At 46.4% G+C, this 23,657-nt stretch overlaps 1 protein-coding gene across 1 annotated transcript; it reads right to left on the bottom strand.

Annotated features, from left to right (window-relative positions):
• Positions 1 to 10,343: 10,343 nt before the first annotated feature.
• On the bottom strand, positions 10,344 to 22,117 carry LOC120730766 (glutathione S-transferase theta-3-like). The gene is made up of 5 exons (XM_040027246.1): positions 21,674 to 22,117; positions 21,331 to 21,418; positions 21,105 to 21,255; positions 17,657 to 17,833; positions 10,344 to 10,880 (listed from the first exon to the last, which is right to left on the bottom strand). The coding sequence occupies exons 1-5, from the start codon at positions 21,783 to 21,785 to the stop codon at positions 10,683 to 10,685; spliced, it is 726 nt and encodes a 241-aa protein (XP_039883180.1). The 5' UTR covers positions 21,786 to 22,117; the 3' UTR covers positions 10,344 to 10,682.
• Positions 22,118 to 23,657: the final 1,540 nt, after the last annotated feature.

The following is a 23,657-nucleotide window of genomic DNA, read 5'->3' as shown; positions in this document are numbered from 1 at the left end:
TCGAACATTACGTCTCCCTTTAACAAACAAAAACGCTTCTCTGGTAGTGAGACTATAATAAGATGTAAACAATATACTTCTAGGTTTCAATATGCTATGCTGCTGTATGTGTATTCTAAACATTTTTTATTTATTTTTCAAACATTTCAACACTCTTTTTAGGTTCTGCTGTATAAGTATCTCTCTTTTCTTTTCTTTTTTTTTTGGGGGAGGGGGGTTACAAATCAAGGACCTGCCTTGGCTTGATGGCACGGCCGAATCTGGTGCGAGGGCAGGGTTCAGTCATTGTAGTTGGAGTGTGGTGGGGAGACCTGAGCTGTGTCCTAAAACTGCGGCTGCATCCTTCAGAGGACCCGGGCCTTCGCGGTCTACGTGGGCCGGGTCCTTCGAAGACCGAGAAGGCCAGAAGTGCAAGGCTGTGAAATGGGACGGTCTAGCCTTCAGATTTGCGTCACCGCTGTCTTGGTGGAGTTTAAAAAAACTCGACCGTCCACCAGTTCAGAAGTTTTGGCGTGAGATATGTGAAGACTTATCAAAGTGTCTGAAATGTAACATTCCAGCCTTTAGTGTGCTTGCTGGGCAATTTGGATGAGGTCACTGCAGAAATAAACACAGCCCACGTTATTTTTACGGCCCTATGCATTGCCAAGAAAATGGTCCTGATTAACTGGAAAAATAAAAATAATCTTAATTCTAACCAATATAAAAACCATCTAATAGATCACATTGATCTTGATACAACCTCTGCCATCACATTTGATCAATCCCTTTGGGCTCCTTTGATCGGCTTCATCACCTAGTGGGGGGGGGGGGGGGGGTGTCATGGTTTGGTCCTGCCCTCGCTATTGTGGTTGATGTGGGGGTAGGGACGGCCTTAGGGCGTCTGGGGAGTCCCTAGGGACGTTTTCCCTGGAGGGCCTAACCCGGGGGATGTGGCCAGGACCTGGTTAGGGGCTCTGGGGACTCTTAGATGATGTTTTCCTTGTGGCTGCGTACAGCAGAGATGGGGGAGGGTCTGTGCTGGCAGACGTTGGTTACTGGCCTGGTAGTCTGGCTGCCCCTGGGTGGGTCCGGGACGGGCGCGGAGGCTTGGGGGTCTGGGGGTGCTCCGCCCCCGGTCTGGGGTGCTGGCTGGGCCTTGGGGGCTTGGGTCCTGGCTGTTGTGTCGCCGGAGCTGTGGGCGGGTGGGTGCAGGGGGGCTCAGCCCCAGTGCAGGGGGACCTCTGGTGCATCGGCCCAACTAGGGGGCTCTCTAACTGGTGGGGAGGTTGTTATATCTTTGCAGGTGGTCTCCTCACTACAGGAGCTCACTCTGCAGGTGGGGGGAGAGATATAGGAGAGGTGGAGAATGAACTCAACCTGGGTGTCTATTGTCTTGTGTAGTTTGGGAGATGATTGGATGATGGGGTGGGTGCAGTTTTCTCTGGGGTGGAGTCGGGTGGGCTGCCCCGGACTCTGTGGGGCTGGGCGGTTCTGCTGCTGCGGGCCCTGGTCCGGATGGGCCTGGGCCCCCTTGCCCTGGTGGGTTCCAGAGTGTGGGGGTGCCTACTGGGGTCAGTGGGGGAGCTGGCCCCAGGGAGGGGCCGCTTGCCCCTCCCTTTCTTCCCTCCCCATCCTCAGCTGCCTCCCTATTCCCGCTCTACCACACCCACCCACACATGCAGGGCTTGGGGTGCAGGTATGTCACCAGGGTGCAGGGGAGGCACCCCCCCTCTGTCCCCTTCTGGCCGCCTGTGCCCCAATTTTATTCTGCAACTTAGACATCCACATTACTCACACTTTCACATAACACATACATATAGGGCCTTGGGGGTGGGCACGTTTTACAGCATCCAGAGGATGGTCAGTGTACTCCAACCCACCTCTGGCGCTGGTGCCCTACCCTCAATTTTAAATGCATATAGACACTGAGGGTTTTCGGGAGGAGCCGTGCTGCTCTCTGATAGGAAGCAGGAACCATGCTCTCCTGTGTTTTAAATGCACTTTAGAACAGCACACAGCAACACTACATATGAGCGGGCGTAGGGGGTTGGGTCTTAGACTCAACCTCTCTGGGAACATCTCAGGCCCTCCAAAGTACGGAGGCCTATCTCCCCTCACCACACTCCCTGCCGGTGGCTGATGCCCTCAGACGTTGGTGTGTTGGTGGTTCTTGGTGTCTGGGGCTGGGCGCTCATGTATGTACCGGCTCACTCCTGGTGGCCGATTGGTGGGGCCGGGCGCCTGTGGCCCGGCTGAGCCCCTTCCGGGGGGTGGGGTGCCCTCAGGCCTCTGGCCTCGAGGCCTGAACCTCGGTCCTCTCTGGCACAGCTGGCTGCCGGCAGAGCCCGCGGGCACGCCACTGCAACCCCCTCTGGCCTCTGCTCCATAGCTGCGGGGTGACCTCTCGTTTGGGGCTCTACTCAGCTCTTCCCAGGAGGGTGGTACGGTTCCCCCCCCCCCCCCCCCTTTTGGTGGTCCTCCTCGGGTCCTCGTACTCTGGGTCCTCTGGATGTCTGGGGCCTGGATCTCCTCCATACCTGCTTCATGCCCTGGGGGACGGGGCTATGGCTCCCCACACTCCCTAGCAGATCGTTACATGGAGAAACCTTTGGAATACAAGCATGCTGATCCACACAGGTGTGCACACAGGTGTACACACGGGTGTTCACAGACGCGGACTACAGCTTTCTTGGCTGCTGCCTCAAAGCACATTGTGCGCTGTGTATCTTGCGTGCTGCACAATAGCGTTTAATATTTAGTATCTACTGTTATCTACTGCTAGCTAGTTTATTGTGATGGTGCTGTTTTTATTATGTCGCTCTTTTTTTGTTTGCTTTCTCTTCTGTTTTTTTTTCTCCATACAGGTGATCCAGGTGTTTTGTTTGTTTTTCTTTCTTTCTTCCCCCCCTTTCTCACCGTCTCTTCTCCCCTCTGGTTTTCTTTCTTTCCCTCTCTTTCTTTCATTCTTTCTCCCTGTCCTATCCCCCAGTCATGTCTGTCCCGTTTGTAGCAACCGAAAATAAAATAAATACATAATTATAATAAAGGTCAATCAAATGGACCAATATGGCAAGGCCATGATGATCCACTTGGTAAAATAAATCCACTTGGCATCTTTCTTGGCCTTAAGACAACAATTCTGATGGCTAAAGATCCAAACGGGACAAAAAATAAATAAATAAAAAATAATAATAAACTCAGCCGTCTGCTCCTTGCTATCTAAAATATAACAGGACACTGGCGTAAACTCTGGACCGTCTCACACTTCTGTTTAATCAGTTTTCTGTTTGACGTTTATTCAGCTGTGTGAAAATCCCGGAGGAACCCACCAGATAGATTAATAACGTTTTATTTAATCTAATAATCTAATAACTTTGATCTCAGCCAAACCGATTTACTCCGGAACAAATAAAACACCGAAAAATAGGCAAACAATTACATTTTTAAGTTATCCGAGTGACTTATATATCATGTTTAACCTGAGTAGCGAAAGAGCGGGGATCTGAAAATGATGAAGCCGGGAGTCCGCTGCTCTCGCCAGCTCGAGTGACCACTGAACCCCCCCGCCTTGCTATCGAGCGGGTGGCTAACAGACATCTCCGAAAACGTCGGCGCACTTTTGCAAATATGCGATGTCTTGATAAACCAAGCAGATATTTGAAATGTACACAGCTACTTTCTCGCCTGAAAATATGTTAAACGTTTATTTTGTGACCCAGAAAGAATAATAAGACTAATTTTAAAACTTAGCAGCGGCCGCCATTGTTGGCAGCTGAAATTTGGCTGGGCCGCGCTATGAATTCTGGGATATGGTGGGCCACGAAGGACACACCCAACCCATCCTTCAAAAATGAAGGACGCATTTGAAGGAGTCGACGAATTGGGACAGCCTTCGTCGCCTGACTGTGACGTAATCGGTCTACAAATGTGGCCTCTGGAGGATGCAGCCGACGTTTTGGGACACAGGTCTGGTCTCTGGAACAATGTCTTGAGTGGTTTGCGTGTCATCACAAACGCCAGTTTGTGTGGGATTTCGTGGCGAGGTGTCCTGGGCGCTGACGAGGTGTCGGCGATTGCGTCTCAGGAATTGACCATCACCTGTTTTGATGTGATAGCTGCGTGGGGTCTCTGCTGGTTTGACAATAGTGGCTGGCTGCCATGTCCCATCTTCTTGTTGGTAGCGTATTAGTGCTCCAGCCTGCAGTGTCGGCAGGGGTCGGGCGGATGTGTCATAATGTCTTTTCTGACGGAGTTGACATTCCTCCCGTCTTTCTTGCACAAGGCTTTGTGGGGTGACCTGAGGGCGGAGCTGTGTAGTTGTTGAGGGCAAAACAGAGTGCAATCTACGGCTCATGAGGATTTGGGCTGGAGATTTAAGGCTATCAACAGGTGTGTTCCTGTACTCCAGCAAGCTCAAGTAGGGATCCATCCTGTCCTGTTTTGCTTTTGTCAGAATATGTTGTGCAGTTTGGACAGTCTTTTCAGCTAAGCCGTTGCTCTGGGGGTAACGTGGGCTTGATGTAATATGCTGGAATCCCCAGTACTCCGCAAAACGTCTCAACTCTTGTGAGCTGTAACATGGTCCGTTGTCGCTTATGACTTTCTTCGGAATGCCATGTGTGGAGAGTGTGGCTTTCATCTTGTGAATCACAGCTGCTGTGGTGATGTGGTGAGGAGTGATGAGAGGCGCGAGTGGTAACATCTAGGAGGAGCTTCTGTCTGTGTTCACACAGCAGAACCAAGCACAAATGGAGCTGGAGTCCATAAAGAGCAGCCCCACCGCTGGCTGATGGTCAGAGCATCTGCCTGAAGTGAAGGCATTTCAGGATTGAGATGTGAATGTACTGAAGAGCGATGAGTGTTGAAAAGCTGGAAGGGGTGCTTTGATCAGCTGATGAATGAAGAAAGTGGAGGACAGCTAGGAAGAGCAGAGGATTAGTAAGGAGGAGGTGAGGGCAGCTATGAAGAGGCTACTCTAGAGGACGATCCTGTGGAGTCGGTTGTTTAGGAGGACAGTGGACTAACCAGGATTTTCACAGGAGGAGAACTGTACTGGTACAGATCTGCAAGCACCAGGGTGATGTACAGAGCTGCAGTAACTACAGGGGCTGATGAGCCACAGCATGAAGATATTCAGATGTCCAGGTGTTCACTGGGAGTGAGCAGGATGGACAGGACTAGAAATGAGTCCATCAGAGGAACAGCTCACAGTCAGAGAGGCTGGGATGGTTTGCACATGTGCAGAGCAGGGAGGGTGGATGTACTGGACACAGGATGGTGAAGATGGAGCAGCCAGGCCGGGGGAAAGAGGAAGACCTCAGAGGAGGTTCATGGATGTAGGGGTGTTGGTGTCACACAGGGGGATGCTGGGAGAGGCTGAGACAGAGGCTCCTAAACCGACCAGCTGAACGTCTGAAAAATCACCCGAGATCCTAACTTTGTTCCTCGTTAACTTTTATTATGGCCCTAACCAAAGATCAGTCACGTCTCCACTGATAACTGGTGACCTGCGTGATTACGTTTTTGTCTTGTTCTGGCTGCATTAAAAGTCAGTGTTTCCTGCTCATACACTGTGACGTTTAATATCAGGGGCTCTCTGCAGGTTCGTCTCACAGCTGCTGCAGCACTGTGAGCCAGATGATTCAGGGAGTTCAGTCCAACGGGGAGTCCTCTTGCTCCATCTCTCTGCTCTCTGAGCTGATGGGCTCCAGACGAGCTGCAGAGCACTGGGTGAAAGGTCATCTGAGCATTTACATAACTCAGAGCTATGCTCCTGTTGTTGCTCTTTCAGGGACAGATGAGGGTCAGTAACCTCCTATGACAAACACTTGCTAGCATGGACTGCCTTCATAAATGTACCCGTGTTCACTCAGCTGGTGAAGTCTTACAGCTCATCATTGTGTTAGTCAGGCCAAAGCAGCTTGTTTGGAACATCCAGTTATTCTCTAACCCAGATTCTAGAGACTAAACCCTTCACACTGATGTTCATCACTTAGATTAAACTCACCTTTTCCAGTACATTTCCAACTGTAGGATTGAGTATTACTGCAAATGGAGACGGTCCTCTACCTCAGCCAACACAGGAGCTTTCCTCTGCTCTCACACATAAAGACGTGTTGCTCAGTAAGGACGAGGCATTTAGCCATGTCTTCTTTAGATAAGGAATATTAACACATTTAGGATACGCATGTAAAAAGTGGCACCTTTCTCACTGATGTGTGTGAGCCAGGAGCTACGAGCTGTACGTCGCACTTCTTTAACGACTGAAATCACCAATGTGCAAAGATGCACATCGAACCTGCTGAACACACGAAACAATGAACATTTTCAGGTGAAGCTGAGCTTTGAGAATCTGGCAGCAGATGTATAACAGTGCAGTGATGGCTCACACGTGTCTGCTAACATGTGAAAGAAGGCAAACACACACACATAAGTGAACTGTGTTTATTTCATCCACATCACAGTAACATTGTTTCCAGAGGAGCCCTCTGCTACATCAAAACTCAAACTTTAGAGCTCTTTCTCTGTGCGCTTCTTTGTAACAAGTATAGAAACCAAGCGAATGTAACAGTCGCAGAGCTTGGGTTTGGTTCAGACAGCAGAAATGATCATGGTGTGAAAATGAAGCAAGTGACCTTTAAACGACTGTGCAGAGGGGGCGGGTGCTGATGTGGTACAGCCGGTCGTTCAGGGAGGCGAGCCTTCACAGGAAGCTCATGACGGTTCCCTTTTTCCCCACTTGGTGAGGCTCCAGCGCGTTGAACACAATCACAATCCTGCCAATCAAACACAGCAGTCAGTCTGCACATCCACATGAGAGCAGCACACTCATCGCTGACAGCAGCACTAATGCTTACTGTGTTTAAACCATCATCACAGACAGAAGACCGGCCCTGGAAGCAATCTTTCTACCAAATCAGTTCTCTACATCATCCTAATGGGAAATGCTCCACATGTGTCCAGATGATCTGCAACAACAGGAGGAAGAAGCACAAACACAGCACATCGAACACCTCTGCACCAGTGTTGTGGAGCACGGTGGTGCAGAGGTGAGGATTTGGGCTTGTTTTCTGATTGTTCCGAGTGCTCTTGCTCTTGACGAAGGCAGTCGCACTTTTCTCCTCTCCCTTAGCTTCCCTGCTTAGCCTCTTGTGTCCTTGTCTAGTCTCGTGTTTTTTTGTATTACTTTTTATTATTTTCCCTGGAACACTCTCACAGTCTGTTCTCTAAAACCTAAAAGAGGAATTATGGATTGGATCAACTGGTCCCTAAATGCAATTGACACCCCTTTCTCAACGAGAAGTCTGGGCTCGGGTGAGCCTGAGTGCTGAAGATATCTACCTATTCGGAACCATGGTAACAGGGTTCTTGCTGATCGGAGCTGGCTTGGCCCTGACTTATCGAAGAATTAAGAAAGCGGAACCGGCTGTTCAAACCCCCACAAGGCTGCCCGCTGGGATTCAAACGATGGAAGAGGCGTGAGTTTCTCAAAATGGGCTCATTGAGTGCAGCACGGACAAGATCTTGGAGAAGCTTACGGCTGCTGTGAATACTCAGAATAAGATCTCTGAGCCCAAATTGGATGACATCTCGGGGAGGCACACTGTCGTGAGTTCTCAGAATCGGCTCTTTGAGCACAAGAATGACAACATCACAGAACGCAAGTATGGAGAAGCTCGCGGCTCTCCAACGGGAGATTGAGAGACCAGTGGTGGACTGTAGAACTGCTTTGAAATTCATATGAGCTGTTCACACTAAAGTAAAAACCACCATCACTTCACGCGGATACCCTCTCGGTGCCAGCTGCGGTCTCAAGGCTGGAGCTGAACAACAACACCCTGATAACGACTGTGTTTAGTCTGTTCCTTCCCATTCCATGCAAGGCCACCTGGGTTGGCTGGAAGACTGTTTACGTAGCCTGGCAGGGCGAAGGACACTGTGTCAGCTGAACTCTGGACACGCCCACACATACATATACACTGATATGCACACACTCATCCCCCCTCCCTTTCCAAACGCCTTCGATGCTTGTTCCCTCCTGGGAACACGGCGGGTCTGAGCCCGCTGCGTCCCGCTTAGACTCTGACGTTTCACTAATGTCATTCAGACTTTCTCCTGGTCTCTCTTACAGAGACAGCAGGCTGTTGGCTTACACTGATTCTGAATCACTACTAGGGTGCGTATCTTTGATGAATCCAACTGTAAATTTGTGTGGATACAGACCGAGTACATGTCCACACAAGTGTAAGTGAATGAGGCCCAGTGAGCCCCACTACAGCAGCATGGTCAGAGTCCAAACCTCGTAGCAGAGCTGTGTGTGAACAAATAGCTACAATCTCCATGAATCCAAGGAAGGATGTAAATAAGAGGCACGTTCCTCCACAACAGAGACGTCAACTTAGCTACTGACTCACAGGGTGTCCTCAGTCGCTCCCAGAGACTGTGCTCTCTGCAGAGACGCGAGTCCCTGATGCAAAGGTTTTACAATGCACAGCATTTTCACTTTCCTTCTGCTTGATATGGTTCCAACCTTTCCTGTGACTTTGCTCCTTGACACTCTTAACCCGTCGCACCAGCAGATGAAGCCTGCCACGTGTTCCTGACTGTTCCTTCCCATCCCTACACACCCCCATCCTGGATCCTGGACACCTTTGAAGGTTTATCTCCAAGGCCGAGGTCAGCTGGCAGGTCTAGGTCCCGGGGCTGGATTAATAGCTGCAGGGCAAGATGGCTGTGTCTACATCGGCTCACCTCTCACCCCCTTACCCACCCCCGTTGCTTGTCATGTGGTTTATGGTGTTGTGATGTGGAGATGTTTAGTTGAAGCTGGCTGCCATTCTTTACAGTTTCACTGCATCTGAAAGGTTTCTTAAGTTCTACCTGCCAGCACAGTGATTTTTCCTAGTGTCACCTTGGAGGTGGTAAATGGACTGATTCTTATAACGTGCTTTTCTACTCTCCTGGAGAACTCAAAGCATTTTATACAACATGCAACATTCACACAAGCACTTCCTGCTATGCTTTCCAGTGCTTTCTAGCTGACATTCACACACATTCGTACTCCAATGGATGGTTAGTATCTTGCCCAAGGATATTTGGTATGCAAGTGTGCAAAAAACCAAAACAACCAGAGAACAGAATGATAAAGACACACAACAGTGCAGTAGAAAAGTGCAACAATGACAGGGGGTGGTGCAAAAGTCTGAGCATTGTGCAAATAGTAGCTTGATGTATTAAGGTAGGTGTGTGTGTGTGTGTGTGCGTGAGATTGTGCAGATAAATAAAACAAATAACCAGAGTATTTCTGGCTCTTCTGTGAAATCATTATGAGTGAAAGCAGGTAAAACATCAGCATTATAATAACAGCGTGGACTCTGGCCACATACCCACTCTTACTGTTTCCTTATGTCAGGGGTGGGGAACCCCAGGCCTCAAGGGCCGCTGTCCTGAACGTGTTTTAAAGTTCGCTTGGTAATGAACTAATCGTATGATTCAGGTGTGTTGACCCAGGGTGAGACCTAAAACCTGCAGGACATCGACCTGCATCCTGACTTTCTCTCACCTTTATTATTTATTTTAGAACAACACACATATCCATGTATGAAAAGAACATTTTCAATAACATCCTTTCTTTGAGTACTTCAGTTCACCGTCCATAAATGTACTTTAATGACAATGACTGCCTTGGAGCAGCTGTTTGTATTTGTTTGGGGAAATTACATTCAAATAAATGTATTTGTCATTTCCACTGAGGTGGTGCTGTGGGTACTGCTTTCCAGCCCTCTGTGGATGTTCACCATAATAAGGATTTGCTGCTGCTGCCTCAATCTCCTTTCTTTCTTAATGCTGTATTTGTTAAGTTCTTTATAGACTTTTAATCGGTTTTTTAACATCTCTGGAGTAGGTTGGACTCATAGGATCCTTTTCTGTGGATAAAGCAAAATGTCCCTTTTAGACTGGTCAGATGGTGCCAACCCCACCTCTTCAACCCTGGGTGAACAGAGCTGGTTGATAACCAGCCCTGTGTGAGAGATTATCCTGACCACTAATGTTAGAGTAAGTGAATCCAGACAATGAAGACATCCTGGGTACACTGAACTGGCTTTATAGTGTAGACCTCTGGTAAAGTAGCATGTTGTGGTGGGCGGCCATCTTTGAAGAACAGTCAATGTCTACGTGAAAGGGCCGTCTCTGCTTGTGAGTACAAGTCTTGTTTGTTCTACAGTATGTCTGTGTATTACACTTGCACTGATTACTGTGCATGTAAATATGAAACACTAGGTGGCAGCAGTGCACCGTCATTTGCAAACATCCACACAGATCTGCACCAACACAGTAAACACAAAGGGAGGAAGCCAGGCTGACAGAGTGCTGCAGACACTTTATTAGGCTTGAAAGAAGATTAACAGCAGCTTCATTATATATGAGGACAGAGCTTTTATAACTGTGCATTTATTCTGAAAGCTCATGTTTCACATTCCTCTGTTACATAATCAGGTCTGCAGAGCCATGTCTGCCTGTCTCCATGGAGCAGCCCTGCACTATGCAACAAGAGTGTACTGAGTTTACTTGAAACATCTGGGATGCATACTACATTATCCTGTTAGTACAGACATACATGTAAGACGTTGTGTGTATTTGTTGTATCGACACATATGAGATGAATCCAAGTCGTTTGCACAGAATCGGTGCCGTCCTGTTCACATGAAGAGCCTGAGGATCTTGGGCTTGAAGACCTGCATCTTGCTGGAGTCCATGCTTTTCACACTCTCCTGTGCTCCCAGGATATACTGGTGTGCCTCATCGAAGAGCTCCTTTCCAATAGCTTCCTGGACTCTGTCCCGCCACGCACTCAGCTTGGGTCTCCCCTCAAACACGTCCACGCCGGCGCCCACAGGCTGCATTGAGACAAGCACAAGAAGAGGATTCAGGTTTAGTCCCCACAGAGATCAGAACCGGTTTGTTCATCGACCTCGTTCCCAGCAGCTGTTTCAGCTCAGGAGGAGCTCTGAAAACACCGGGGATGTGTGCGACTAGTCAACAAAGTGTTGCTACGGTTACTAGTCAGTACCAGGCAAACTAGTTGTTGGATCTGTTTATATTTTAATTTAAGTATTGTTGGTGAGAAACACCATTAATCTGGATGAACTGGAAAAAGGATATACCATTGCTAAAACCAGTGGTTCCCAAACTTTTTTCGCTAGGCCCCCCTTTGTTTCACAAGAAAAATGCCCCCCCCACAAAACAAAAAAAACCTTCCTCCAACCACACACGCCCATATTTTGCTCCATTGCTGTTTATTTCACCCCTCAAACATTTAGTGAACAATTAAGCAAATACAAGTAATCTGCAGGAAGTAATAAAATAAACTACCAACTCTTTTACGCTGCGTCCGCACCTACACGGGTGATTTTGAACACGCAGCTGTTTCGTCCACGTAAACGGCGTTTCAAATCACCGAAAACAGATTTTTTAAAACTCCTTTTTTGCGTTTCCGTGTGGACGAGGAATACAGAGTTCGTCACGCAGCGTCAAAGGTATGTGCCTTTTTCCACGTCACGCTGTGGCCACGTTATTGTTTACATGAGATGAATTGCAGAATGGCAGATAGTCAGATTAACAGTTTTATATAATTCCCCAACAGCTTGTGTTAGAACAAATGACCAGACATCCTCCAGCTTCTGTCTCTTGAGGGGCACCAGGCAGGGATGCCCACTCTCCCCTTCACTGTTTGCAATTTTTATTGAACCACTAGCAGCAGCAATTAGACAGAATTCAGTAATTAAGGGCATAAAATGTAAGAATGTAGAACATAAAATCAGCCTTTATGCAGATGATGTGTTACTTTTTCTCCAAAACTCACAAACCAATCTCTCTGGGGTAATTGCATTGATAAATTCTTTCTCAAGTGTCTCAGATTATTCAATTAACTGGTCAAAATCTACAGTCATTCCGATTAATTGCTCCCTTCATAATTCTTCTTCTACACCACTGCAATCTGGAAATATAAAATATTTAGGTATTAATGTCTCTCCTAAGCTTTCAGAATTAACTAAATTAAAGCACATCCCACTTTTAAAGACAGTAGAAGGCGATCTGACTAGATGGAAATGTCTACCCATATCACTCATGGGAAGGGTCGCCGCTATAAAAATGATGGTCTTACCAAAAATAAACTATTTATTTTCAATGATCCCAAATAAGCCATCACAAGATTGGTTCAGATCTCTAGACTCGTATATTTCTAAATTCCTTTGGAAAGATAAACCCCCACGTATCAGCTTAAAAACACTACAAAAGACCAAGGATAGAGGAGGATTAGATCTGCCTAACTTTAATCACTATTTTTTAGCCAACAGGCTTCAGTTCATCTCTAGATGGTTTAAACACACCCTCTTAGATGAACCTTGGATAGATGTAGAACAGGCACTGTGTAATAACCTAGAAATTTCAGACCTACCATTTATCAGCTCAAACATCCAACGACATGAATGCTTTAAAAGCGTCAGCATCAGCTCTTCTCTGACAGCATGGTGGGAGTTTCTAAAAATGACAGAGTCTTCATTAATCCCATGCAAACGTACACCTATCTGGAACAACCCTGACATATTACAAAACAATAATATGATCAACTTTTCAGATTGGAGTGGTAAAGGAATCAAATATTTAGAACATATACTAGAAGGAACAGAATTTATTTCGTTTGACAGACTAGTTACACAATTTGGGATCAAGAAAAAAAGATTTTGGGAATATCAACAAATTAAATCCATAGTAAAAAATAAATTTAATCCCAGTGAAGCTGAATTACAAACACCACCAAGTGTGGTACAATTTTTTAGTCTAAAACCCCCCAAATTATTGTCTAAATTATACAGAACACTTTCTAAAATAGATGAATCAATATCCCTTCCTATTGCAAAATGGGAAGCAGATTTATCGATCAGCTTAGACCCAATCCTTTGGTCTCAGATATGCTTAAAAACCTTTCAATGGATCAGAAATCCCAGTTTGCAATTAATACAAAATATTACACAGAGTGCACTATACTGGTCATAGGATGTTCAAGATGGGCTTTACGTCTACCAACAACTGCTCACACTGCACAGCAAATACACCGGACAATTACATCCACGCTCTTTGGTTCTGTCCACCAGTTCAGAAGTTTTGGCGTGAGATATGTGAAGACTTATCAAAGTGTCTGAAATGTAACATTCCAACTTCCCCTTTAGTGTGTTTGTTGGGCAACTTGGATGAGGTCACTGCAGAAATAAACACAGCCCATGTTGTTTTTACGGCCCTATGCATTGCCAAGAAAATGGTCCTGATTAACTGGAAAAATAAAAATAATCTTAATTCTAACCAATATAAAAACTATCTAATAGATCACATTAGTCTTGATACAGCCTCTGCCATCACATTTGATCAATCCCTTTGGGCTCCTTTGATCGGCTTCATCACCTAGTGGGGGTGGGGGGTCATGGTTTGGTCCTGCCCTCGCTATTGTGGTTGATGTGGGGGTAGGGACGGCCTTAGGGCGTCTGGGGAGTCCCTAGGGATGTTTTCCCTGGAGGGCCTAACCCGGGGGATGTGGCCATGCCCTGGTTAGGGGCTCTGGGGACTCTTAGATGGTGTTTTCCTTGTGGCTGCGTACAGCAGAGATGGGGGAGGGTCTGTGCTGGCGGACGTTGGTTACTGGCCTGGTAGCCTGGCTGCCCCTGGGTGGGTCCGGGACGGGCGTGGAGGCTTAGGGGTCTGGGGGTGCTCCGCCCCAGTGCAGGGGACCTCTGGTGCATTGGCCTAACTAGGGGGCTCTCTAACTGGTGGGGAGGTTGTTATATCTTTGCAGGTGGTCTCTCTACAGGAGCTCACTCTGCAGGTTGGGGAGAGATATAGGAGAGGTGGAGAATGAACTCAACCTGGGTGTCTATTGTCTTGTGTAGTTTGGGAGATGATTGGATGATGGGGTGGGTGCAGTTTTCTCTGGGGTGGAGTCGGGTGGGCTGCTCCAGACTCTGTGGGGCTGGGCGGTGCTGCTGCTGCGGGCCCTGGTCCGGATGGGCCTGGGCCCCCTTGCCCTGGTGGGTTTGTTATGGCCCTGTCCATAATCTGTTTTGGTGGCTGTTGTTGTCTGTGCCTTTAAGTCTTTGCAGGTCCCAGAGTGGATGAGCTGACGGCTGCTGATTGGTCCCCTGGCCATGTGATCTTCTTCAAATCCCTCACCAGCAGTTGTCCCGGGGCAGCCACTGACAGCAGCAGCAGACCTGACCCTGGCCTTCAAAACTTGAGACTTTTGTGCTTGTGATTTGTGCGGCTTCTCTGAGTTTTGTATATAGTGTGTATATTAGCTTTCATTGTACATAGCACATTGTAAATAGCACTGCAACAGAAGGGGTGAGCTGCCGTATTGTTTTTCCTTGCACTGTTTTCTCCTGTTTATTTCAGTTAGGGAGTTAGGTGTAGCGCTTGTCTTTTGTTTGATGTTTGATTTCACATAGGGTTTTAGATAGCACCTCCTCCTGACTTAGCTTGTTTTGTTTGTTATTTTGGCCTTTGTTCACCCTGGAGCTTCATTTTTGCAGTGTAGATAATAAAACACGATTCACTAAGGAATTGGTTTCCCTCTGTGTATGGTTTTGGGGACCAGGGCGGGGCAGTCTTTTCAAACTTATGTTGCGTTCCTGTACCCCTAGACTGGGGCGTAACAGGGTTCCAGAGTGTGGGGGTGCCTACTGGGGTCAGTGGGGGAGCTGGCCCCAGGGAGGGGCCACTTGCCCCTCCCTTTCTTCCCTCCCCATCCTCAGCTGCCTCCCTATTCCCGCTCTACCACACCCACCCACACATGCAGGGCTTGGGGTGCAGGTATGTCACCAGGGTGCAGGGGAGGCACGCCCCCTCTGTCCCCTTCTGGCCGCCTGTGCCTCAATTTTATTCTGCAACTTAGACATCCACATTACTCACACTTTCACATAACACATACATATAGGGCCTTGGGGGTGGGCACGTTTTACAGCATCCAGAGGATGGTCGGTGTACTCCAACCCACCTCTGGCGCTGGTGCCCTACCCTCAATTTTAAATGCATATAGACACTGAGGGTTTTCGGGAGGAGCCGTGCTGCTCTCTGATAGGAAGCAGGAACCATGCTCTCCTGTGTTTTAAATGCACTTTAGAACAGCACACAGCAACACTACATATGAGCGGGCGTAGGGGGTTGGGTCTTAGACTCAACCTCTCTGGGTACATCTCAGGCTCTCCAAAGTACGGAGGCCTATCTCCCCTCACCACACTCCCTGCCGGTGGCTGATGCCCTCAGACGTTGGTGTGTTGGTGGTTCTTGGTGTCTGGGGCTGGGCGCTCATGTATGTACCGGCTCACTCCTGGTGGCCGATTGGTGGGGCCGGGCGCCTGTGGCCCGGCTGGGCCCCTTCCGGGGGGTGGGGTGCCCCCAGGCCTCTGGGCCTGAACCTCGGTCCTCTCTGGCACAGCTAGCTGCCGGCAGAGCCCGCGGGCACGCCACTGCAACCCCCTCTGGCCTCTGCTCCGTAGCTGCGGGGTGACCTCTCGTTTGGGGCTCTACTCAGCTCTTCCCAGGAGGGTGGCACGGTTCCCACCCCTTTTTTGTTGTCCTCCTCGGGTCCTCTGGATATCTGGGTCCTCTGGATGTCTGGGGCCTGGATCTCCTCCATACCTGCTTCATACCCTGGGGGACGGGACTATGGCTCCCCACACTCCCTAGCAGATCGTTACATGGAGAAAGCTTTGGAATACAAGCATGCTGATCCACACAGGTGTACACACGGGTGTTCACAGACGCGGACTACAGCTTTCTTGGCTGCTGCCTCAAAGCACATTGTGCGCTGTGTGTCTTGCCTGCTGCACAATAGCGTTTAATATTTAGTATCTACTGTTATCTACTGCTAGCTAGTTTATTGTGATGGTGCTGTTTTTATTATGTCGCTCTTTTTTTGTTTGCTTTCTCTTCTGTTTTTTTTTCTCCATACAGGTGATCCAGGTGTTTTGTTTGTTTTTCTTTCTTTCTTCCCCCCCCCCTTTCTCACCGTCTCTTCTCCCCTTTGGTTTTCTTTCTTTCCCTCTCTTTCTTTCATTCTTTCTCCCTGTCCTATCCCCCAGTCATGTCTGTCCCGTTTGTAGCAACCGAAAATAAAATAAATACATAATTATAATAAAGGTCAATCAAATGGACCAATATGGCAAGGCCATGACGATCCACTTGGTAAAATAAATCCGCTTGGCATCTTTCTTGGCCTTAAGACAACAATTCTGACGGCTAAAGATCCAAACGGGACACAAAAAAAAACAAAAAAGGAGACACCATTAATCTGGATGAACTGGAAAAAGGAAATACCATTGCTAAAACCAGTGGTTCCCAAACTCTTTTCGCTAGGCCCCCCTTTGTTTCACAAGAAAAATGCCCCCCCCCACAAAACAAAAAAATTTTCCTCCAACCACACGCCCATATTTTGCTCCATTGCTGTTTATTTCACCCCTCAAACATTTAGTGAACAATTAAGCAAATACAAGTAATCTGCAGGAAGTAATAAAATAAACTACCAACTCTTTTATGCTGCGTCCGCACCTACACGGGTGATTTTGAACACGCAGCTGTTTCGTCCACGTAAACGGCGTTTCAAATCACCGAAAACAGATTTTTTAAAACTCCTTTTTTGCGTTTCCGTGTGGACGAGGAATACAGAGTTCGTCACGCAGCGTCAAAGGTATGTGCCTTTTTCCACGTCACGCTGTGGCCACGTTATTGTTTACATGGGATGAATTGCAGAATGGCAGATAGTCAGATCAACAGTATTTTGTCTCTATCTGCAGGTTTACACGCAGTTACTGTCCCTCCATTTACAAAGGCAGAGGCGTCACAGTGTGATTATTTTACATGTAGTTGTTTTTTCCTGTGTAATAATGTTCAACATTGCATCAATACATTTTTCTCTCTGTTCAAAATGTGTTCAAAAACATAAACAGCTGTGGGATCCTGTTTGTCTGTGATTTGAACCGGGGGAACAAACTGTGGCAGGATCAGCCTGATGTTATTTGTATCCCGCTGTGACTTTACTGTATAAAGAGCTAACATCTCCAACATGTCAGGAGCAGTTAGTCATTACAACAAGTGTTTGAACTAAAGATCAAGAATGTGGGATCCTGTTTGTCCGTGATTTAAACAGCCCAGCGCTGCTCCCGACGAAGGGGAAACCTGCAGGGAGACCTACCTCAGCACCTGTGCAGGTGAAGCCAAAGGGCAGATTTGCTTCACCATATTTTCTAGTCTTTGGCTTAGAATGAAGTTGGTTTGGAAACATATTCAGCGATGCTTCATCTCCTGCTTTGTGTTTGTGTGGGAGCCCCGTCAAAAACCTGTCCACGATGCTAGCAGTGTCCAAGCGCTCTTTGTTTTTGTTTGTTTTTTCCTTCATACCGCCCCCCCTACAATGGCTCTGCCCCCCCGGACTGGAAAATACATTTAAAATGTGATAAAAGGGACAATATGCCAAAAATGCACCAACTTACAAAGAAATGACAGATGTGCACTTAATGATGGTGTGACAGAGACCTGGATGAGTTTAAGATCTCGTGTTTGCTCCTCTCATAGTGGGAACACTGATTCTGATTCCTGTTACTGCGGGAACATTTGGGCCGCTCACCTGCATGATCTCCACAATGGCGACCAGATCAGCCAGTGAAATCTGATCTCCAGCGATAAAGGGCCTGTCCTGGAGGAACTTCTCTTCAACGAGTTTCAGGGAGGAGTTCAGATCGTCCAAGGCCGCGTTCATTTTGTCCTCCGGGATTTCCACGCCCATGACCTTGGGAATCATAAGCTACAGGCACAATGGATTCAGTGTGAGTGAAACAATGAGCTTAATGCTGAACACAATCTGATTCAGGAGATGAATGATGACACGGTGACTCTGGGTTTTTCTTTGAGCAAATTCCAACAAACTAGAAAAGTAGCATCTGTCCCAAAGAGGTGGAAGGAAGTAAAAGCTCGAACACGCCGGGGAGGAGACGATGTCCGAATGATGTGGATTTTAAGTCAACGGCTATGACATCGCATGACTTTAGCTTACTGGCTCAGAGCAGCTCTCTCTCTCTCTCTCTCTCTCTCTCTCTCTCTGAGCGAGCAGACCAATGAAATGGCAGTGATGAAACTTTACCACAGAGGTGCACAGTAAGAACTGCTGAACTCTGTTTTCCAGCAGTGGCATTTATTGCTGATCATTTTCAGTTGGCCCTCACCAGCTGGCCCAGACATGCTCAGTGACATCACTCTGCACAGCGATTTTACTTCATAACCAGACGAAAGGGTATTTCAACAAAGCTAGAACATGATGGCGATAAGATCCCAGATAGCAAGGAGACATTGAACAAATGTTGATTTTTCCATCTGAACCATCAGAATTGTCAGGATTGAAATGTCAACACAAAACCAATGTTGAAACAACAAACCTGACACTGACATTGAAATAACATTGATTCACTGTTGTTCTGTCATCGTTGATTGTTGATCTATTTATAGTGGACAAGGTGACAACAATCACGTTGAAAAACCATCGATTTATGGTTGAGCGGGAAATTAAAGCTGCTACCACTTGGACTATTCCATAGCACCCCCTCTCACAGTGGTACATCCCGCCAGGTAACCATTGTCTTGTACAGTACAGCGGGACATTAGATTTACTCTCAGCGGAATTGACCGGAGAAGGTATCAGTTCATGGCCTGCACCACGATTAGTATAAGGTAAGAATGAATGACTTTTGTTCTATTCGTTATTTCCACGGTTGCATTTGAATAACAGTAAAAAAAAATAAACAAACTTGTTAATGTAAAGTTTCGGACAAAATGTGGGAGCCCGAAATTGTGTCTACTTTCATCTTACAATCCGGCAACAAATAAATTGCACTGCGAACAAAGTCTATCAACAAAGAAAACATTTTCGTTTCATACGTTTCCGTTATATTCCCTGACAAAGCTAGCTTTAACGCTTCGAGGGTTCCTTTGTTCTTGCCGTCGCCTCGGCGCTTGACCCAGACTTTCGCTCTGTAGTTGCTTTTTAGCATAGTACTACAAAAAATTGTAAATCTGTGATATATGATTGATAAACGTAAAGGTAACTGTATAAATGTGTTCGTGAGTTTGTTATTTTTAATGATTGGAGAGCACTCGCTTCGATTCGCACTCAATTCAAACTTTACGTTGCACGCTCACCTACCTTGCGTTTGCACCTTTTGTCCACACGTAAACTGCGTTTTATTATTTATTTATTAGTTTTTCGCCTCTCACTGCTTAAGCCATTAATATTTCTAGAATTGTTCTTTGAAACAGATGCGACCTCACAAAAGATGTTAACTATGCTGTCAGACCTGACGAGAGCTGTTAACGAACTCCGTGAGGAGGTCAGAGCCATCCGCCATCCCTGCTGCAATGAATCGGTAGATGCTGGGGTACTGCCTCTGGATTTGCCCTTGCACAACATTGAGGAGCTAAACAATGCAGAGCCAGCTCTTCAATCACAAGAGGCAAATAAGGCAATGGTAAGTATATAAAGGTTATGTACACTTTGTAACTATAAAGTGTAATAGCTGTCAGATGTGATTTAAATACATAACAACGGCCTGATGATTAAACACACAAGCACTTGCATACACATTTAAGACATGAGACACGCTAATTCCATCTCTTAAAATGTGTCTATAGGTGAGACGCTTTGCCTTGATTGGAGGGACCACACTGGAGGTGCGAGTCCGCCGTGTAATGGCTTATGCCATTACAAACGAGCTGGCCTCGGTACTAAACTGGGCAGGGAAAAAACCCAAGGACCAGACAAAGCAAAAAAAGGCATTTAAAGATACCAAATATGCATTTGCAGAGCGCTGTAAGTTTCACCGTTTTATTGCTATATTACTTTTTCTTTCCTAATAACAAGACTTTCATGTCCGATTAATCTGGAGATGGAGTCTTTGGTCTTTGGCTTGTTTAGGTCTTAGGTTGTAGTTTGTACAGCCCGAGGACCCCGTGTTTATTTTGTTTTAAAGGATACACGGCACACCATGCTAAGACTTATCACTTTTTCTGCTCATAGCTCTTTGGGAATCAAATGCGGCAGTTTGCAGATTTACGCCTGGTGACTTTCATGTTTATCAGCCTAAGAGTTTACATACTTTCTCCCAGCTGAAGACAGTTAACAAGAGCTTATTCATGTGCTCTAATTCACTTTTGTGTGTGTGTGTGTGTGTGTGTGTGTGTGTGTGTGTGTGTGTGTGTGTGTGTGTGTGTGTGTGTGTGTGTGTGTGTGTATTTTTGTCCTAGATGGCCTGACGCAGCAGTTAGGGGCAAACTCTATGTCAGAGTTTGTCTTTGCGCAAGCAGTGCAGAAATGGCTCCGATACGCCCCAGATCGTTTGGGTGGTGCAGGACGCACATCATGCAAAAAATTACAAACTTCTGTGAAACATATAAATGTAAATAGGAAACTGTCTTTTAATAAAGTATTTAGCAAACGAAACATGCCTATTGACCTTTTTTTGTTTATTTTTTTTTCTCTGTTACATCACATGCAATGCTTTCTTATTTTAGGATATTAATATTGACATGATACATTGTGAGACATTTGTTTTTTTTATAAAGGGTGTCCAATTTGAGGAATAAGTACAATTATGTGTTTAGGTGGTTGAGGTATTGATGGAAACATGCAGTAGTTTAGTATTGGTTAAAATACCTATAAAGAAAGGTAGATTTCCAGTCATGACTTTAACTGTTTTAATAAAAAGCAACTGTGCGAAAGAGGTGGAAAATCAACACCATAGCTCAACAGTGTTTCAATATCAGAATCTGACATTGTTTCAATGTCAGCAGTATTAGAAAATATAATGTTGAATCAATGTCAGGTTTCAACATTGATTCAACATCAAAACCTGACGTTGTTTCAACTTTAAAAAAGGGTGCAAGAGTGACGTTAGGTCAACGTCACACTTCAACATTGATTCACTGACATCGCCTGATATTGACTCAACATTGAAACAATGTTTCCTTGCTATCTGGGATATTACTAATCTAACAGCACCTACAAAGATCAGTGAAGGGGAACGTACCCGGAGGCAGAAGATCTCAGAGCCGTGCATCCGGATGGCCGTGTGCTGCCACGACAGGTACTCATTGACACGAGCACGCTGCTGGAGGTCAGCTGGGTACCAGAAGTCGGGAGTCTTAAACTTCTCAGCCAGGTACAACATGATAGCAATGCTGCAGAGAAGACATCACTGTGACCGTCACGGCAGACCAGCGCTTCCTCAGCTCACGACTTTTTGACATAATCACCTTTCAGCCAGGCAGAAGTCTCCATCTCTGAGAGCTGGGACCTTCCTGATCAGGCTGATCTTCCCAAAGTCCTCCCCATACTGCTGGCCTGGGACCAACACACGCACACGCGCACATTTTAATAGCAGATATTTGGAAGAATCACATGATCATCGTGGACATAACCAGACAGCGTCAGGCAGTCTTATCAGTCATCTGCAAGCAACGGAACCCAAGTTCAAAGAAACCCTGATCTACACCCTCACAGACTCACAACTCAGACCTGTGCTCGTCCAAACCTCCTTACTGCTGCTGTGAACGGTCACACTGGCGACGTTCTTCGTGTCTGCGTGCGTGAACTCACCGTCCAGCAGAGAAAGCTTCTTGAAGTCGAAGCTGATGTTGTTCTTCTTGGCGAAAATGTACACGGAGCGGCAGGGTTGCGAGAACAGGTCCAGGTAGAGCTCCAGCGCCATAGCTGACGGTCCTGTGTCGGCTCCTTCTGAGCAGGGTGCGGACACCAAAGAGTTTAAAGCCCTCTAAGATAGTTGGCGCCCCGCCCCCTGCTGTCGTGTGCCTCACCCTGATAGTGGAGTTAATGGCGACGGTAAAAACATAAACGTGTTTTAAAAGCACACAAAATGTGTTTAAACACACGTTTTAAAGTGTTTTCAAACACAAGGCGTGTCCAGTGAAACCAGCAGATGCAGAGCACTGGCTGGGTTCACTCTCCTGGAAACAAATGAAAAAATAAACTGCGCTTTGAATCTACACCAGTAACTTTTACCAACAGCCTAAGCCGCACTTAGTATCCCAAAGCTGTGCTTGAGGTCCAATCTGTTTCTATCAAAGGTGAAGTGCATTAAGCATGTGAGTGAAGTTGGCCCCCCACCTTCTTCAAATCCAACAAAAGTGGTATCAAACGTTTGTGCTGCAAACATCTTTGTGTGTGCTGCTATCATTTTAAAAATATTAATAAAATAACATCTTGATGCGTGCTTAATCTTCCAGGTAAGTAAATCCCAAAAGGTTGATTCCACGCGCATGCAAACAGCTCGTCTCCACTGCTTTAACTGTTAAACAGAGGCAACACTGCGGCTGGCAGGGTTTATTATGTGAAGCAGCAGCTTGTTTAGTTTAAACAGTCTGCATTAAGCTGGGCAAACACTGCGATTTTTTTCAGTCGCGTTATTCTGCTCCTGCTCAAACTGTACAATTGAATCTCAGGGGTTATAAGTTCATAGGTCACGATGCAGGTCTCACACTATACGGCCTGATGCTCTGATGCGACCTGAGTGCTCACACTGTGCGTCCATAACATGAAGCTTATCATACAAAAGCTGTCTCTCGCTCTCCCTCGCTCTGTCTTTCACTCACACAGACACACACACACAGACACACACACACAGACACACACACACCATCAACTTTGCAACGAACAGGTGTACCTGGCAAAGTGTGTGTAACCCTCAGTGTTACTGACATGTTCCACACTGATGCACAACAGTACTCTGTGCCCCACACTGTTTTATTAAGTATGTCTGATCACTGTAGACATTACATGTACCTTCTTAAAGGAGAGGTCAAAGGTCAGTTACCTTTATAGGTTCCTGCTATATGTTGTGACATATACACAGCACAGTTGTAGGAATGATAGTTTCTAAGTTCTAAAGCTTTTTGTCAATTTTCAACCAATAAATCATCAAGTTGACCTTGAAGACCACAAGTTTTAATGGATTGTTAACATGACCCCACTCTACAGCACTGCAACATTTTAACATGAGTTATTTAAGACTTTTCAGCTATCCTGTTTACAGAAAAAGATTAATGAGCAGAAAAAAAGAAACAAACTTTAATTGTTTCTGATTAGAAGCTGCACAATCCGGACTGACTTTAACAAATGTGCTATAGGCTCACCCGGAAAATAGTGAGCTTTACAAGACTGATTTTGTTCCAAAGGCTTGCACAGACCTCAACCAATCCTAAGGCTAATTAGCACGGCTAGAATTTTAAAAACATTTGTTAAATGTTGTCATTGCTAACATATGCCTGTTTTAGAGCATGGTGAGTAGCGAGAGTGCAAAGTTATTTTTACCTCTAAAAAAATGTGAAGATGTGATATTAGCATGTACGGAGCCCCTCTGATGACACGGTCCAAAAAATAAATAAATTGTGGCCACAAAATACTACTTCGTGGCCACGAAATGGGTATAACGTGCGCACGAAATACTTATTTGTGGGTACGAAACACTTGACCGATAACCGTGATCCTTCCCAGGCCCTTGCAGTTGGTTGACAATAAAATCTACCCCAACGTCCGGATTGTACTTACGTCTGCAAAGCAACTG

Source organism: Simochromis diagramma, unplaced genomic scaffold, assembly GCF_900408965.1.
Source record: "Simochromis diagramma unplaced genomic scaffold, fSimDia1.1 OVJJ01000446.1, whole genome shotgun sequence".
Classification (NCBI taxonomy): Eukaryota; Metazoa; Chordata; class Actinopteri; order Cichliformes; family Cichlidae; genus Simochromis; species Simochromis diagramma.
The sequence above is the reverse complement of the archived record's forward strand: the minus strand, read 5'-3'. Positions and strand labels throughout refer to the sequence as shown.

Bases quoted from the DNA above. Each gene is read 5' to 3' on its own strand.
- LOC120730766 (XM_040027246.1), bottom strand. From the start codon at position 21,785: ATGGCGCTGGAGCTCTACCTGGACCTGTTCTCGCAACCCTGCCGCTCC. The intron at 21,419-21,673 runs GTGAGTTCACGC...TGTTGGTCCCAG, and splicing joins GAAGCTTTCTCTGCTGGACG to GCCAGCAGTATGGGGAGGAC. The intron at 10,881-17,656 runs GTGAGCGGCCCA...GTCTCAATGCAG, and splicing joins CCATTGTGGAGATCATGCAG to CCTGTGGGCGCCGGCGTGGA.